The sequence below is a fragment of the Podarcis cretensis genome (genome assembly GCF_951804945.1).
Source record: "Podarcis cretensis genome assembly, chromosome: 1".
NCBI classification, from domain to species: domain Eukaryota; kingdom Metazoa; phylum Chordata; class Lepidosauria; order Squamata; family Lacertidae; genus Podarcis; species Podarcis cretensis.
In genome coordinates this window covers 44,842,085-44,861,111 of record NC_137170.1, presented here as the reverse complement: position 1 = coordinate 44,861,111, position 19,027 = coordinate 44,842,085, and the positions used below count along the sequence as shown (strand labels likewise).

Genomic DNA, 19,027 nt, shown 5'->3' with positions numbered 1-19,027 from the left:
AGTGGCGTTGCGAGGTGGCCCCAGCCTAATAAATAAATTATTATTATTATGTTTAAGAGGTTATTGTATTTTAGTGTTTTGTTGGAAGCCGCCCAGAGTGGCTGGGGAAACCCAGCCAGATGGGCTGAGTATGTATGTATGTATGTATGTATGTATAAATAAATAAATAAATAAATAAATAAATAATAAGCCGGCAGAGCGCGTGTGGCTGTGGGCCATTTAAATTCTGCGCAGCCAGCGGCTCCTTCTTACTTGCTTCTTTCGTTTGGTTGGAGGGGAGGTATCCTGTTAAAGGGATCCGGGGTGTGAATACTGTCCGAAGCCTGGGCGTGGGCTAGGACCGTGTCACAGCCCCTACGGGGACCTCTCGGGGTACTACTATCTGACGTAAGTTATAGAGCACCCCCTATCAGTGGTTTACCCTTCTGTGAGCAGGAGTCAAGATATAGCCTGGCTTTACCCCAATGCCTAAGCCAAACCGCTCACATCTGTAACCAATAAAGTTGTGGCCTATTTGAACTCATAAACCAAATATTCCGTGTCAGTGTGACTTATTGTTCTCCTGGGAACTTTTGTGGCTCGGATGCCTTGGGACGCAAGGGAAGTTTTAAAAAGCCACCCCCAACATGGGTCAGAAGGCAAGCCAGAGAGGAGATTTTTCCAGGATATGTACCAGAAAACAGAGATTTCCCCTGGTAACTTCTAGAAGTTAGTGTGAATGTTGTTGCTTTTGACAACGCTGTGCAGATGGGGGTGCATGCTTCTGAAAAGACTCAAGTTCATAGTTACATGAATTCCTGTAAGCTGCAATTGTTTTTCCTCTGAGTACAAGCTATTTCATTCATCATCTCATCCTTTTAATTCAATTAGATCTTGGAGAAGCCCAGCAGCTCTGCTTTGCTTTCAGTAATAAAATTACTTCTCCCCCTTGCCGGGAGAGGTTTCGGATGTCATTGACAGAGCCAGTTAATAGGCAGACAAGAGTTTTTGTTGGGAGTTTGCAGCTAGGCAGCAGGAAGGAAGGAAGGAAGCAAAAAGCAGGAAGGAAAGCCTAATTTTCTTCTTACTAGGATGGAAATGCTAATTTCCTCATATGTTCCGGCTATTCCATTTGCCACCCTTCTCTTCAAAACGTGATATAGGAATAGTGTACAGTATATGAAGTGTGTGTATGTGTATGTTGAATGGGGTGGTGGGCAGTTTTTTGTTTGTTTACTACACCTCTTTTCCTCTCAGTAACTGAAGTTCCCTGGGCAATTTACAGTGAAAGTTAAAACCATGAAGCAGAACAATACCTAAAATCTAGAACAAAATAAAAGCAGTACCGTACAATATCAGAATAAAGCTAGTGACAGAGGATAAAATGTCTAAGCAGCACATTCTTAAAAGCCTGGGATCATAAGAAGGTGTTTACCTGGCACTTGGTCAATATGCAGTGACGTGCATACAGACCACGCAGTATGAAGACAAAGCAAGCTTCTCTGTGGAGGGCATTCCACAACTGGGGTGCCACCACTGAAAAGGCACTTCATTTGGGGGGGGGCAGCTGGAGAAGGGCCTCCCAAGAGATTCACACTTAAAGCAGGGCCTGAAATGTAGTCCCTGGGATTGTGGGGCAGAGAATAACACTTCACAACCAGAGCACCATGCTAGCTTGTGAAAATGCCCTCTGATGTGCCTTCTATTGATTGGTTCCAAATCTCTGTTTACTTTTCTGTACACAGAACCTGATCACTGGGAAATATGGAGGCTTTTCTGGTCTTTTCGTATTACCACATTCTATCCAGACCCTCCAAAGGGCCTTATTTTCCAGGGACAGTCCCAGATTTGACAGGTCCTGGTTTCTGATTTGATCCCAGAATGTCCCGCTTTTCCTTTGATGTCCCTATTTTCATTGAAGAAATGTTGGAGGGCATGAAGTTATCTGACGCTGAACCATCTGAAGGCAACCCTGTGTAGGGAAGATTTTTTAAATGTTTTATTATGTTGTATATGTTGGGATTCGCAGGATACTGAGTAAGTCTGCAGGCTTCAACAGGATGATGCAATACTCTGTGAAGTGCTGGGTCAGAGTGACTCAGCAGGAGTGTGATTAATGTGATTGGCTATCACCTGCTTTAAAAGGAAAGCCTGTTCAACAGTAATTGTGGTTGTGGTGGTTGTGCTGTGGTATGGTGGTACTGTGGTGGAGAGTATTCGTTTGCCTTAAGGAGCAGGTACTCTGTATGGACTGTTTTTGTAAATACTTGTATATAGCTCACATTAAAAAGACTGCACTGAACAGAAACCTGGGACTCTGAGCGTTTCTACTGAAAGCGCCGCGAGGAATTCGCGACAGTATATATGTTGGAAGCAGCCCAGAGTGGCTGTGGCCACCCAGTCAAATGGGAAGGGGATGCATAATAAAATTGTTGTTGTTGTTGTTGTTGTTGTTGTTGTTATGGAATGGGACATCCCTATTTTCATCAGAGAAGTGTTGGAGGGTATGTCTACTTTGTCTTTACATCATCATTCACCAGCTTATCATTGCCTTATTTTCCAAGTTCTGCCTTGTATGGCAGCAAAACAGCTGCTGCCATCTGGCTCATTATTTACTATGATAACTGGTACTCTAAGCACTTGGCAGGCACCATGTTTACTTTTTGAATAAGGCATATGATGCAAACTGTTGAGGCATGTAATACTTCCCTCTGTATAATGCCAACAAAGCAACCTTTGCTGCTGTGGTCATTTTTACAGTTATTAAAACTATTTTAATGATGATATGGTGTAAATAAAATTGCATTTTAATGTGAAATTGCCTCATTACTACTTCCCTAATCAATATAAAACCGAAATGCAGCTGTCACATTTCTCCAAATTTTGCAATCCGGTTCTAACATTTAAAAATCTGTAGAAAAAGGTGTAGATTAGATGAAAGGATGCAAGAAATGCTTTTGTTGGTGAAAGTAATGTACAAAAATGCATGACATTAGGGGATAATTTGCACAAAAACACATATGAATTTTCATGTGGACTTTTTAAAAAAAAATCTGCAAACTGATGTGTGGAATTCAGGAGAATTGAACTGAAGAATGGAAAAAGGAACACTAAGGGACGCTAAAATTGACCGATTCCTTCATCCCTATCGATGAATACTATAATTAATCAAAGAAATAAAGAATACAGTCAGAACTCAAGACAGGGAGACTTATCTCTCCATGTCAGCACAGAAACAGACCTCCCTTCATCACAGGTCTGGCTAAGCTTTAGCTTTCAGCTTGGTGGGGCATCCTGTTCGAACACAGTAGCTGCACTGAAACTGCGGAGCTCCAGCAGTTTTAAGGCTTCAGCCCATGAACAAGCCTTGGAAATCATGGCGTGGTATGTTAACATGTGTTGGGAGGCAGCAGGAGTCACCCTGTGGGAGGCCTTCAGCAGCTACGTCTTATAAGAATTCCATCAGCTGCAGCATCTTGGCTTGCCAGATGGAACAATATTCCCTCTCTTCCCCCCATATGCTGCTCCCAGGGTTCTCCTGACCCCCTCAGAGCCCATTTTGGGAGCACTGGGGAATCTCATTGCACTAACAGACATCCTTGTACAGGGTTTATACCAACAGGACTCATTAGTTGAATCCTGCCCTGTATATTTGGATAGGGAAATCTCTCTTTGAGGCTGAGGCACAATGTGTTTGCAGAGGTCTGAAGCTGCTTGCTACGTGTTGAGAAAACTACCATAACCTTTCTTGCTTTTTTGCTGTTGCTTCTTCTCCCTTAACACTGTGGCTATTTGGCTTGTACCCAGGGTTGACTATGACTCTTGCTTAGTGCAAAGGATGGACTCTTGTTATTTATTTTATGTAACAGAATTTGTGCACCATTTTAATTATGGGGGGAAAACCAAACCCCTCTGGTGCTGTTGGCCAGGGTCTGTGTCACAGGATACAGAATAATTCTCATAAGATATATTAACTTTTTATTATTATTGCAGCATCCCAGAATCTCAAGAATTCATCATTGATTTATATGGGTAGCCCAATACTTCCTGCATGCCAGGAATGTGGTTGTCTGTTTGGTGAGCGAGACAGAGACATAGCCCGTAAAGATTTGAGACTGTTTAGGAAAAGGAGGGAAAGCTGTTTGTTTGGAGATGACGAACTGCCTGAGGGCAGCCAGGAGGGATGCTGCTGCGTTACAGATTGAACCAGAAATACAGACTAAAGCAGTGTTCTGGAGAATGATTTACATCCTGTGAAAGTGACTGAGTTTATTGTGCATCTCTGGATGACAGCAGCTGAGCTGGAAGGGAGTTCACGACCTTCAGCTTCCTAAGAAATTCAACTGAATTCCAAGAAGACCAAGAGCCTCTTTGTGCTCAATGTAAAGTAACTGTTTGGTTTTCCTTTTACCCAGATAGTTTATTTTACGTTAATTTCAGCTTTTGTCATAGCTCTTGGCCTGGTGGCCCTATTGGAAAAGCCCACGCTATCTGGGCACAGATTGGATACAGCAAGGGAACTGTTTGGGCTCAATGTAGCCTTTGCTATGACCAGCCTACGAGTTCACACTGGGCAACCTTGAATTGGAGATTTTGTGGGGGTTGGGTGCACATGTAGTCTCTGCAGTACACAAGAGCCAGATGTTTAGTCTGTTACTGGTCTCTTATGAGCCTGCAAAGCAGTAGGCAGTTTTAGAGTTTCTTGGTGCAGGCGGTCTCTCGCAAGCCATCAAAGCCACTTCTTGCCATTCTGTGGAATGCTATGTTCTGTTTCAGTTGCCGCACCTCAAAAAATCTATTGTAGAGCTTTTAAAGGCACAAAAAACAGCAACCAAAATGATGAAGGGGCTGGAGCAACTCCCATATGAGGAAAAGGTTGCGGTGTTGGCAGCTTTTCAGTTTAGAAAAGAAAGTAAGGGAGAACATGATACAGAATTAAGTGTGGTGTGGACCAAGTGAAGTTTTTGTCTCTCTCATAATTCTAGAACCCAAATGAAGCTTCACATTGCCAGATTCAGAACAAAGGGGGTGCAGTGCAAATTGTGAAATTTACTACCACCACTTGTGTGGCATTAGAAATAGATGAAGCAAATTCACGAAGAGTAAGACTTGGCTACTAGTAATGACAGCTCTATATGCCCTCCTGTATCAGAGGCAGTATGCCTCTCAATACCAGTTGCTGTGGATCAGGAGCAGAGGCAGATTTAAGGCAGTTTTGAGCAGCACAGCCACACTGGGCGCACAGCCAATGAGGGCACCTTCTCAAAGCCCAGTAAGCACTTTCCTGGCTTCAGGGAAGGAGGCGTGAGGGCTCTGGCAGGGTCCTAGAGCCCTTCTTCCCAAAGCCAGGCAAGTGCTTACTGGGCTTTGGGATGGAGAAAGGAAGGCTCTAGGACCCTGCCAGAACTTTTGTGCCTCCTTCCCAGCCTAAGCCAGCACTGCAAAGGCTGGGAGGAGGGCATCAAATGTTGGCCTTGCACAGGCCAACATCAACTGCCTGCATGGGGTTCCAATTCAGATTGGGACCCTCATGTGGTGGATAGAGAGGTTTTAACTCACTGGGGTTCTCATTCAGCTTGGGGAGCCCACACCAGTGATTTACATAGGGGGGAACGCCCATAAGAATTAAGCTTTGGTAGCAATTTTGATGTATATTGTGGACAACGGATAAAATTATTAAGCTGGAAGAATTCTACAAATGACCAGGGGTTTGGTCAGAAGTGTTTTGACTTTGTTGTTGTTGTTTAGTCGTTTAGTCGTGTCCGACTCTTCGTGACCCCATGGACCAGAGAACGCCAGGCACTCCTGTCCTCCACTGCCCCCCGCAGCTTGGTCAGACTCATGCTGGTAACCTCGAAAACACTATCCAACCATCTCATCCTCTGTCGCCCCCTTCTCCTTGTGCCCTCCATCTTTCCCAACATCAGGGTCTTCTCCAGGGAGTCTTCTCTTCTCATGAGGTGGCCAAAGTATTGGAGCCTCAGCTTCACAATCTGTCCTTCCAGTGAGCACTCAGGGCTGATTTCCTTCAGAATGGAGAGGTTTGATCTTCTTGCAGTCCATGGGACTCTCAAGAGTCTCCTCCAGCACCATAATTCAAAAGCATCAATTCTTCGGCGATCAGCCTTCTTTATGGTCCAGCTCTCACTTCCATACATCACTACTGGGAAAACCATAGCTTTAACTATACGGACCTTTGTTGGCAAGGTTATGTCTCTACTTCTCAAGATGCTGTCTAGGCCTGTCATTGCCCTTCTCCCAAGAAGCAGGCGTCTTTTAATTTCGTGGCTGCTGTCACCATCTGCAGTGATCATGGAGCCCAAGAAAGTAAAATCTCTCACTGCCTCCATTTCTTCCCCTTCTATTTGCCAGGAGGTGATGGGACCAGTAGCCATGATCTTCGTTTTTTTGATGTTGAGCTTCAGACCATATTTTGCACTCTCCTCTTTCACCCTCAATAAAAGGTTCTTTAATTCCTCCTCACTTTCTGCCATCAAGGTTGTGTCATCTGCATATCTGAGGTTGTTGATATTTCTTCCGGCAATCTTAATTCCGGCTAGGGATTCATCCAGCCCAGCCTTTCGCATGATGAATTCTGCATATAAGTTAAATAAGCAGGGAGACAAAATGCAGCCTTGTCGTACTCCTTTCCCAATTTTGAACCAGTCAGTTGTTCCATATCCAGTTCTAACTGTAGCTTCTTGTCCCACATAGAGATTTCTCAGGAGACAGATGAGGTGATCAGGCACTCCCATTTCTTTAAGAACTTGCCATAGTTTGCCATGGTCGACACAGTCAAAGGCTTTTGCATAGTCAATGAAGCAGAAGTAAATGTCTTTCTGGAACTCTCTAGCTTTCTCCATAATCCAGCGCATGTTTGCAATTTGGTCTCTGGTTCCTCTGCCTCTTCTAAATCCAGCTTGCACTTCTGGGAGTTCTCGGTCCACATACTGCTTGAGCCTTCCTTGTAGAATTTTAAGCATAACCTTGCTAGCGTGAGAAATTAGTGCAATTGTGCGATAGTTGGAGCATTCTTTGGCACTGCCCTTCTTTGGGATTGGGATGTAGACTGATCTTCTCCAATCTTCTGGCCACTGCTGAGTTTTCCAAACTTGCTGGCATATTGAGTGTAGCACCTTAACAGCATCATCTTTTAAAATTTTAAATAGTTCAGCTGGAATACCATCACTTCCACTGGCCTTGTTATTTGCAGTGCTTTCTAAGGCCCATTTGACTTCACTCTCCAGGATGTCTGGCTCAAGGTCAGCAACCACACTACCTGGGGTATATGAGACATCCGTTTCTTTCTGGTATAATTCCTCTGTGTATTCTTGCCACCTCTTCTTGATGTCTTCTGCTTCTGTTAGGTCCTTTCCACTTTTGTCCTTTATTATGGAAATCTTTGTGCGAAATGTTCCTTTCATATCTCCAATTTTCTTGAACAGATCTCTGGTTCTTCCCATTCTATTGCTTTCCTCTATTTCTTTGCATTGCTTGTTTAAGAAGGTCTTCTTGTCTCTCCTTGCTATTCTTTGGAAATCTGCATTCAATTTCCTGTATGTTTCACGATCTCCCTTGCATTTTGCTTGCCTTCTCTCCCCCGCTATTTGTAAGGCCTCATTGGACAGCCACTTTGCTTTCTTGCATTTCCTTTTCATTGGGATGGTTTTCGTTGCTGCCTCCTGTATAATGTTACGAGCCTCCATCCATAGTTCTTCAGGCACTCTGTCCACCAAATCTAAATCCTTAAACCTGTTCCTCACTTCCACTGTGTATTCATAAGGGATTTGACTTAGATTGTATCTTACCGGCCCAGTGGTTTTTCCTACTTTCTTCAGTTTAAGCTTGAATTTTGCTATAAGAAGCTGATGATCTGAGCCACAGTCAGCTCCAGGTCTTGTTTTTGCTGACTGTATAGAGCTTCTCCATCTTTGGGTGCAGAGAATATAATCAATCTGATTTCGATGCTGCCCATCTGGTGATGTCCATGTGTAGAGTCGTCTCTTGTGTTGTTGGAAAAGCGTGTTTGTGATGACCAGCTTGTTCTCTTGACAGAACTCTATTAGCCTTTGCCCTGCTTCGTTTTGATCTCCAAGGCCAAACTTGCCAGTTGTTCCTTTTATCTCTTGACTCCCTACTTTAGCATTCCAATCCCCTATAATGAGAAGAACATCCTTCTTTGGTGTCACTTCTATAAGGTGTTGTAAGTCTTCATAGAATTGGTCAATTTCAGTTTCTTCAGCACCAGTAGTTGGTGCATAAACTTGGATTACTGTGATGTTAAAAGGTCTGCCTTGGATTCGTATCGAGATCATTCTATCATTTTTGAGATTGCAACCCAGTACAGCTTTTGCCACTCTTTTGTTGACTATGAGGGCCACTCCATTTCTTTTACGGGTTTCTTGCCCACAGTAGTAGATATGATGGTCATCCGAACTGAATTCACCCATTCCCGTCCATTTTAGTTCACTGATGCCCAGGATGTCAATATTTATTCTTGCCATCTCATTTTTGACCACCTCCAACTTACCCATGTTCATGGTTCTTACATTCCAGGTTCCTATGCAATATTTTTCTTTACAGCATTGGACTTTCCTTTCGCTTCCAGGCATATCCGCAACTGAGCGTCCTTTCGGCTTTGGCCCAGCCGCTTCATCAGCTCTGGATCTACTTGTACTTGCCCTCCGCTCTTCCCCAGTAGCATGTTGGACGCCTTCCGACCTGAGGGGCTCATCTTCCAGCGTCATAACTTTTATATGCCTGTTGTCTTTGTCCATGGAGTTTTCTTGGCAGGGATACTGGAGTGGCTTGCCGATTCCTCCTCCAGGTGGATCACGTTTGGTCAAAACTCTCCACTATGACCTGTTCATCTTGGGTGCCCTGCTCGGCATAGTTCATAGCTTCTCTGAGTTCTTCAAGCCCCTTCGCCACGGCAAGGCAGTGATCCATGAAGGGGGTGTTTTGACTTAGTTCTCAGCAATTCAAGAACATGACCTTCTTGCTAAGGATGACTGTCAATCAGAACCTTGACTCTATAGGCAGAAGTTGATGTTTCAGCAGTTCTGAACACTCATGCTAATACCTGCCCGCCCTTTGTCTCCAGTTGGCTTCTAGCCCAATTCACTGGCTTGCCAATCTGTCCTATATATACTTCCATTGCGAAGAGGCTGATATAAACATCTCTGCAATGTTTTAAAAGCCCCGAAGATAGTTGATGCTACAAACTGCCTTGTTGTTAACAACATGTCATTTCTGGCTAGAGAGTGAAGTTTGTAGTTAAGGCTTGTTACCACAAGCGTATGAGGATCTGGAAGGAATAACTTCTCTGAAAATAATGGGTTTCCTGGTTATGATGGGCAGATGATGCAAATATGGCATTTGCCTTAGGAATAAAAGGAAACTGACATATCGGTCACATCTCTGGGTGGTTTTGTGGTTGTAGGTGAAGCGCCTGCTCCAGGCTGGTTGTTTACATCCTGCGGGGCCAGTGGGCCTCGAGGGCCAACTCAAGCACAGTGTGACAGTGCCTACCGCAACACCAACATTTCCGTGACTGTGGAGAAAGAGGGACAGCTGCGAGGGGTGCAAGTGTGGAGAGTGCCAGCATCAAACCGCTATACGTGAGTGTCATTGTGCTGTAGCGATTTCAATAATTTTAAGGGTTTCGAATGCATTAACTCAGTAATCTTTTCAGCAACCTCATAAGATGGGTGGGCTTGTTGTTGTAACCATTAACAGTAATACTAATAATAATACATCTCTGTTCTGCTATTCCTGTATTCGATGTGGGTGGGTGATTTGGGGGATGCTGCAGCTAAATAGCTGATGTCTCTTTGAAGTCTTTGATCTAAGCATGGTCTCCTTGGTGTCCCTAATGAAGAGTTTGCAGCTGGAGCTGCTTTGGGACCTGGCTGTGGTTGTGTAGATTTCTTCCTAATTGCTTCTTCCCCCTCCCCCAGGATTTCTGCATACGGAGCAGCTGGAGGAAATGGAGCCAAGAACCACTACAAGCGATCCTATGGGGTCTTTATTTCAGCCATCTTCAAAATGGAGAAGGATGAGCTCCTCTACATCTTGGTGGGGCAACAAGGGGAAGATGCCTGTCCAGGGGTGAGGAACAGAGGTTTTCCACACTGGATGCAAGATAAAGTGTCAGATTGTGAAAGTGGGTTAAGGATTAGCATATTTCCAGGATACAGCTTCCCCAGTGATGGTAACTGAGAAACGGGAAGTTGGGACAGGAAGTACCTCAAATAACTGGTTCACACTAACATGGAGGTTTGCTGCTACTTTTTGCTACCTGTATTGACTCTCTTAGCCTCTTTGGACTAACAGCAGCAGCAACTTAGGGAATACAGGTAACTCACATCTTATATGGGGGTTACGTTCCTGGCCATTGCACATGTATGCAAAATCCCATAAACCCAGAATGACTCCTAGAAGACCATTTAAAAACCATTTAAAATTGCTGGACTTACTGTTGAGGGACAAATGCAGCTCTTAGTCTTCCTCCTTCTCTCCCTCTCTGGATGATGCTTCAGATGATATGAGGACCAGGTGGGTTGACTAGTAGCCAGAAAAAGTGCTTGACAGTGGTTCAGATGCAGAGGTGGGTTGCGTGGGCACACCTGGTGGTTTCTTTGTGAGGAACATGGTGATTGACAGCTGCTCTTGAGCTCATCAAAAGTTTCCTTGTACAGCCTCAGAGTGTCTGCGATCCCACAGATTATCTTGAGGCTGCATTGCATAGAGGGGTCAAACTCTGCCATCTGATCATTTGGGTGGTTGGAAGAGTTGAGAAACTTTCTGCAGCTTCCAGCTTGCTGGCTTACACTTGACAACCTCATCTTCACCCTTGCATTCTGAACATCATCTGACCAGTTCCTCCCCATCCACATTTTCACTTGTCTCATGCTTTCTAGGCACAGATCTGAGCAGTTTTGCCTTTGCCCTGCCACTCCCCCCCAGAAAACCCACTGTTTAGCTCTAAATAGTAACAAACATCAATCAGCAGAAAATCCTATGGCCGTTTGTGCCATTTCCTAAAGCTTGGGTTTAACAGGGAAAAGCAGTCAGGCAAATGGAAGTGTGGATGAGCCTATATCCTCTGGATCATTCCCAGGTACCAAAAGACTGAATGTCTTGAAGGAGCTGGATAGTCATACTAAAAAAAGTCATTACAGGAGGTAGCTTTATACATGCAGCGGAGTCAAGTGGTAAAGCTTTCCCCAGATTGTTCAAGCTGCATGTTCTCCCTGACCCCTGGATCTAAATGACACTTTGCGTTCCTGGTGTACTGCCTGACATTCTGCTTGCTAGGCTGTTTTTCTGGTGCTGGGAGAGTTATATTTTTCATTGACGAGTGGGCAGTGACAAAGGACCCACCCACTGCAGCCTGAAATGGTATAGTCCAGGTAAAGGTTTACCACTTGTAAAGGTACGAGGGGGACACGGGTGGCAATGAGGTCTAAACCACTAAGCCTCTTATGCTTGCTGATCTTAAAGTCAGCAGTTCGAATCCGTGCAACGGGGTGAGCTCCCGTTGCTCTATCCTAGCTCCTGCCAACCTAGCAGTTCGAAAGCATACCAGTGTGAGTAGATACATAGGTACCGCTGCGATGGTAAAGTAGACGCCATTTCTGTGCGCTATGGCTTCCATCACAGTGTTCTGTAGTGCCAGAAGTGGTTTTGTCATGCTGGCCACATGACCTGGAAAAGCTGTCTGTGGACAAATGCCAGCTCCCTCGGCCTGAAGCGAGATGAGCACTGCACCTCATATTTGAATTTGACTGGACTTAACCATCAAGGGGTCCTTACCACTTGTTTCTGCTAAAAGTGTAAACTGGTTCTAAGAGAGGCTGAAACAACAACAAAACACACACAAAAATAATAACCGCAGCATGTCTATTTTAAAATATTGATTCTGGAATTCAAAATTGATGTGTGAGCTTGGCTCCTTTCATCCATTTGCTTTAATGAAGCTACCACATGTTGTCCTTCAAATAAATTACATTGTTCTCCAGATTGAATTTAATTGCATTTTCTACTAAGAACATGTAGGTTTTTACACACTGGTGTTGAAAGATCAAGTCCTCATTGCGTTCAAAGGCAGCATTCCTCCCTTGCCTTAAATGGAACAACCACACTTGGTGAAGTGCTGTGATCTTCACACTAGAATTCATGCAAAACATATTTCTGCACAGATTGCATTTTGCTGGCTTTTGGCCTTCACTATTATTTATACAGTAGTGTCATTGCCTCATTGTCTTTGGCTCTGTATAAAGGGAAAGTAAAAATGAATTCTCCCTGCAGAGAACATGAAGTCTATAGATCAAATCTGAGCCTCATAAAACAGAGGCTTTTCAAATGTGCTAATGAGGATTTGTATAATCTCTACAAAGGCATACTAAAAAGATCAGTTAAGAATTGTCTGTCTCAAGTAAACCCAAATTTAGTCAGCCATTTATTACTCTCATGTGCTTTCCCCAACGATGACATTGGGCCCATCGAAAAAGTAAAGGCATATTAAGAGCCAGTTCACAGTTTATGTGGCAGACCAGGTTGCCACTTCTATGCTATGCATGTCCTGGTTAATGTTGTAATGCCTGAATGAGAAAATGTTGCTGTAAATACACAGGGACATGCAGTGAGGACATGCTGGCTCATCATCTTAAGAGAGAGAGAATGGAAAACACAGGAGATTGGTTGTTTGGTTGCATTGCCTCACCAGCAAACTCTCTTTCTAAATTAGCCGCTTGAACTGGGCTGGTTACTACTTTTCCACACTTGAAGATAAAACAAAGTATTTAAAATTACCTTTTCTTCTAACAAGTGGTGCTGCCAGTTTGTTTGTAATCTCCCATTTAAAATAAGCAACCCCTGTCCTGTTTCAGGGTCCTCAAAATGACAAGTTCACAGATGTCGTACAGCAGCGGTTCTCAAACTCCACCACCCCAAAGACCATGTGAAAGTTGTTGATGTTTCTTGGTGGTAGCAATTGTAATTCCATATAATTCAAATTGCAATATGATAGAATAAAGGAAGCAATAAAAATACAATAAAAAATCAATATGAATAGCCAATGTGATGAATGTGCCATCGCCCACCTTCAACCACATATTCATAGAAATATCACAGACCACCTCAGTGACGCTTGCAGGCCACTGGTGGTCCACAGACCTCAGTTTGAGAATCCCTGCTGTACAGTGTATAAGCTTATTTACCGGTAAATGCGATTTACCAATTAGTTGAAATTTGCTTTAACCGAGGATTAAAAAAGAAGACCCCTTAATTAATGGGCAGTAAACCTGCCCCCAAGCACTTTGCTGGTCTTTAGCCATTCCCTCTTTTTCTCTCTCTTTCAGAGCAATTCTCAGACTGAGCAGATCTGCCTGGGGGAATCATCAGAAATTGAAGATGAGTACAAGAAAGAAAGAGGACTGACTGAATGGGCAGGCGGAGGGGGTGGTGGAGGAGGAGCAACGTACATCTTTAGAGTAAGTTCTCATGTTGTGTTTTTTCTCCAGCCTCTTTCTGAAAAGCACCTAGGAAAAGGAAAAGCCAATAGAGCAAAAGCCCATCAACACATGGCAGGCAGCACAGATGCAGAGCCTGCTGTATTGAGTTTTTGATTCTGTACCTGTTGGTGCTGAATGTGCACCGGAGGTTGCTCAAGTCTCTCTGCATTGCCATTCATGCATTTTTCAGTCGTTTATATCCGAGTCTCCTTTTAAAACCTGGTGTCTGCTTTTGAACCGGCTGCATTCTCTCAGTTCCTTTATTGTGTTTCATGTGCTTGTGTGTGTGTGCTTTTTTCAGCAGCAGAAGAATGGCGCATTCGAACCTTTGCTTGTAGCAGCAGGAGGTGGAGGGAAGGCTTACATGAAATATCAGGATGGCTCCCTGGATGATATGTTCTTGGAACAGTATGTGAACAGCACAGCAGTCCCTGGAGTCAGTGGGAGGACTGGGGCAGCAGGTGAGGATCTATAGCTTATAATATATGTTAGATTTCACAGCCAAACAAACCACGTCTGCAGCTTTTGGAGACTCCACCAACCTCAGCCTGCTCTTAACCAGCCACCACCTGCCTGCTTTCCTGTGGCAGGAGGGCCCTAGAATTGATGTTGGAGGCATAGACATTCTTTACTTATGTTTCACTACCTTTGCTAGTGTAAACCAGTGGATCCATCATTCCAGGGAGTCACTGCAAACTTCCCTTTTAAACAACAGAAATTTTAACCCTTAGGTATTTAAATCTACACCATGCTTACAACATTAGGTGAAGGTAAAGGACCCCTGGATGGTTAAGTCCAGTCAAAGGCAATTATGGGGTTTTAACGCTCACCTCAGTTCAGGCTGAGGGAGCCAGCGTTTGTCCACAGACAGCATTCCAGGTCTTGTGGCCAGCATGACTAAATGGCTTCTAGTGCAACAGAACACTGTGACAGAAACCAGAGCACATGAAAATGCTGTTTCCCTTCCCACTGCAGTGATACCCATTTATCTACTTGAACTGGCATGCTTTCAAACTGCTAGGTTGGCAGGAGCTGGGACAGAGCAACAGGAGCTCACCCCATCGTGGGGATTTGAAACACCGACCTTCCAATCGGCAAGGCCAAGAAGCCCAGTGGTTTGGACCACAGCGACACCTGTGTCCCTCAACTTTTGTATCATGGTTCCAAAGCAGTGGTTTTCTTAGGTGGGGAGAATGTCCCCATACCCATGTATCCCTGAAATACATCCCTGGTCCATTCATGTATAAGAACAACAGAACTGCTGTTAGAATTTTGTTTTGTGACCTTTGGGGAAGTGGCATAGCTTGATGGCTATTGGATGCAGAAGACCCTGGGTTAAGTTCCCTGCATCCCAGGTAGGCCTGGGAGAGACTCTGTGTCTGAATGCCCGGAAAACCACTGCCAGCCAGTGTAGACAGTTCTGAGCTTGATTGATCTGTGGTCTGACTCAGTATAAGGAGATTCGAACCGCCAACCTTCCGACCGGCAAGCCCAAGAGGCTCAGTGGTTTAAACCACCCACGTCACATTATTGTATCACAAAGTGATGTGTGTTATCAGCATGTAATGACAAAGTATTTGAAAGCTGTTTGTGGAATGGAATTCCACTTGCATTTATAAAAGATTTAACTTTGATGCCAGTGTCTGCCTGTGAAAGTTGTGTTCTTACTTTTAATGCACTCGCCTCTGTGTGTTTGTTATAGGTGGAGGTGGTGGCTGGGAAGATATCACCAAGTTTCCTTGGGCTGGGAAATCACTTCTGGAGGGTGGAGAAGGTGGCGAGGCCTGCCAGCAAGCTCTAGAGAAACTTCAGTGGGCCACCTCCGGTGGTTTTGGTGGAGGAGGAGGAGCTTGTACATCTGGTGGAGGAGGTGGAGGCTACAAAGGTATGCTAGACTATTTGAACTTTCCTCTATCTGGTGCTGCCCAGATGATTTGGACTACAACTCCCATCAGCCCTAGTCAGCATGGCCAATGGCAGAGATGATGGGAGTTGTAGTCCAACAACATATGGCTGGGGAAGGCTGGGCTATACCTTAATTTCAGTGTGTGCCAGACTGAATAATCATTTCATTCAATGAAAGTTTGAAGTAGCCAAAGACTAGGAAAATCAGTGAACACACAAAATGGTGCATCAAGAAGGTGTGATGCAGATATTATTCTCATACCTCCCCATGACAATAATCTTCAAATCTAGAAGCTTCGTCCTCAGTGTTACTGCTGTCCTGGTGAACGGTACACGTAGAGCAGTATCCTTTCCATTTCTGACAAGCAGGCAAGTGTGGTGTTCTGGATTGTGTACAAATGAAAACCCACACCATGGAAACGGGGGGTATTGCAATGAATTTGGTGATCATTTGTAGCTCTCTACCTTTGCCATAGAAGCAAGGATTTAGGGGGGTTAGAATGGGAGTATAGCATGATACTGAGTGAAGTGCCGAACAACAGTGATGTACCTGTTTCCTGGTTGCAGAACTGCCGTGCCTCAGCAGCACTAAAAGGCCTTGTGTGGAAAGCATCAGTAACATGTCAATACTAAAAAAGTATTGGTATAAACTGGCAACCCGCAAATCCTTCCATTTGCAAATGTGGTTTTTCTTTGCCTAGGTGGCCATGCCTCTGAAGCTGATGACATCACAGCTGATGGACGGCATGGTGTTTCCTTTGTGAATCCAGCTGGGGAAGTCTTCCTGGGTCCCTTGGCAGGTGAGATGTAATCCACTTCTTTTAGCAGCTTCCCACCCATTGTTGTGTGCTCTTTCTCAATTCTCTTGTTTCTGCAGTGTACATTCCTTGTCCACATACCCAATTAGTATCTCTTGTTTTAGGGCACAGAGGACTTTTTTAAGGAGGCTTAGTTTGGTCAGAATGGAGTATACACTTTCATAGTTACCATTAAATATGTTACTTCTGATAAATGAGCCACCATAGCTGCTAGAAGGCTGTGAGAATTTATGTCCTGGGCTTTTTAGAATCATCTAAGGGGGCGCTGTGGTCTATGCCACTGAGCCTCTTGGGCTTGCCGATCAGAAGGTCGGCGGTTTGAATCCCCGCAATGGAGTGAGCTCCTGTTGCTCTGTCCCAGCTTCTGCCAACCTAGCAGTTTGAAAGCACGCCAGTGCAAGTAGATAAATAGGTGGCGGGAAGTTAAACGGCATTTCCGTGCACTCTGGTTTCTGTCACAGTGTTCTGTTGCTCCAGAAGCGGTTTAGTCATGCTGGCCACATGACCTGGAAAGCTGTCTGTGGACAAACGTCAGCTCCCTCAGCCTGAAACCAGATGAGTGCTAAATCCCATAGTTGCCTTTAACTGGACTTAACCATCCAGGGGTCCTTTACCTTTATCTTTACCCATGCAGTATCCAAAACCAAAGGGATGTATTAGTTGCCAGGCATGAAATATATTGACATTATTTTTTGCTCTCCTATCCACTAGGTAGGAGGTACAGAATAGATAAAGGGGTATAACAAGGAAGTTCTCACTAGTCACTATCTGCCCTTCCTTGGGGAATGACAGCTGCATCATCTAGTCTGAGATGTGAGCTTAGGAAAAATCTAAACTAGTGTGTATCCATTTCCTTCTCATTTAGTTATGGAGAGTCATGGCGAGGTGGAGATTGATATCTACGTGAATTGCAGCCACTGCCAGTCAGGTATCTGCAAGCAGGCTCCTGATGCCCACCTGCCCATCTGTATTTGTGCAGTCGGGGCCATCTTGGCCAGTGACAATGTATCATGCACAGGTAAAAACGTGGAACATCCTCCCAATATATATATATATATATATATAACAATCCTTTATTTGCTTTTTCCTAGCCTTATACCATGAACCAGGGGAAGGGACATAGCTCAGTGGTAGGACTGGGAGTGAGCCCTGTCTGAAATCCTAGACAGCCACAGCCATTCAGTGTAGACAATACTGAGGTAGATTTTCTAGGGATGCGGGTGGCGCTGTGATCTAAACCACTGCGCCTCTTGGGATTGCCAATAAGAAGGTCAGCTGTTTGAATTCCTGTGATGGAGTGAGCTCCCGTTGCTCTGTCCCAGCTTCTGCCAACCTAGCGGTTTGAAAGCACACCAGTGCAAGTAGATAAATAGGTACCACTGCTGCAGGAAGGTAAATGGCATTTCCGTGTGCTCTGGCTTCCGTCACAGTGTTCTGTGGCACCAGAAGCAGTTTAATCATGCTGGTCACATGACCCGGAAAGCTGTCTGTGGACAAATTCTGGCTCCCTCAGCCTGAAAGCAAGATGAGCGCCACAACCCCATAGTCACCTTTGACTAGACAACCTAGATTGTTTCCTGAAGTGCATCTTATAATTTGGGGTACATTGTTTCCATAAAGACTCCCTTCTTGTGCATGATTAGCGATCATATAGACTTAAAAATGATGCAGCCATTTAATTTTGTTTCATTACCATGTTCGTTTCATGGTCATTTATGAGTATTGATTGCTGTTAGATTTTGCTAGGATATCTGTTGGTCACCAGTGTGCCCATCCTGTCATAACTACTTCTGTAGGATAGGTATACCAATGGCTGTTTGTCAGAATATCTAAATGAAACCCATCATGTTCAAAGGCTCTAGACCTCTGGTTACAAGTCTTGGGGATGGCCATCTCCATTTTGCTCTGCTGATGGAAGAGCTGGAAAACCTATAACCCTCCATGACTGTGTTCTCCTCTTCTCTTCTCCAATTCCCATCAGTCCCAGCCAGCAGGATCAGCAGTCAGGGATGATCAGGGATGTAGTCCAACAACATCTACCTAGCTGCACATTCTCCAGCCCTAATTTATGAGATCCACAGGGTCCTGTGATTGACCACAGTTAGAAAACAGAGCACTGGATTAGATGGGACTCTTGGTCTAATGTGACTGACAGTTCTCTTTGCCAGAAACATTGCATAGGAGCTGTGGGCGTACGATGATGTAGAATTATAGTTTTGTTTTGACCAGTTCTCCGTGAGCCTATCCCAGAAGGACAACTGCCTCTCTCACTCCTCCTGGCTGTGATTGCTGTGATTGTGGTGCTTGGAATGGCTCTCACTTGCGGCAGCCTGTCGTTTGGTAAGAAGCATCAGTTATACTTCTTTTGGTGCATTTGCTCACCTTGGCCATTCACATTTCTGACCTTTTCCTACCCTTTATCCTGTGAAGGCTGTCGAGTGTTTGGAAGACAATGTAAAAAGGTAGACTCCTCAAAGGACCAAGAGCTGCTCAGCATCACACAGAACCTAAGCATTATTGGACTCTTTAATAAAAAATAGTCACAATAGTAGTCATAAATATATTGCGTACTTATAAAAATGCAACACACTTTCCAGATAAATGCATAAACAGTCCCTATACACAGGGCCACATTCTAAAACTCAAGGTACAAAAGGGAGAGGAGAAGGGAAAGAACAGGATACGGTGGTGCCTCGCAAGACGAAAAGAATCCGTTACGCGATTCTCTTCATCTAGCGGTTTCTTCGTCTTGCGAAGCAAGCCCATTGACGGCTTAGCGGATTAGCGCTATTAGCGGCTTTTAGTGGC

At 44.5% G+C, this 19,027-nt stretch overlaps 1 protein-coding gene across 3 annotated transcripts in view; it reads left to right on the top strand.

Moving 5' to 3' along the window:
- Positions 1–19,027, top strand: part of LTK (leukocyte receptor tyrosine kinase) — a 105,157-nt gene that overhangs the window by 64,547 nt on the left and 21,583 nt on the right. For 2 of the 3 annotated variants that reach the window (XM_079964352.1, XM_079964350.1), the window contains 8 exons: positions 9,422–9,599; positions 9,939–10,089; positions 13,344–13,475; positions 13,798–13,957; positions 15,199–15,381; positions 16,103–16,201; positions 17,085–17,237; positions 18,449–18,559. In XM_079964352.1, the coding sequence (XP_079820478.1) occupies positions 9,422–9,599; positions 9,939–10,089; positions 13,344–13,475; positions 13,798–13,957; positions 15,199–15,381; positions 16,103–16,201; positions 17,085–17,237; positions 18,449–18,559 (1,167 nt within the window). The remainder of the gene's footprint in view (positions 1–9,421; positions 9,600–9,938; positions 10,090–13,343; positions 13,476–13,797; positions 13,958–15,198; positions 15,382–16,102; positions 16,202–17,084; positions 17,238–18,448; positions 18,560–19,027) is intronic. The other variant, XM_079964351.1, reaches the window with a different exon arrangement.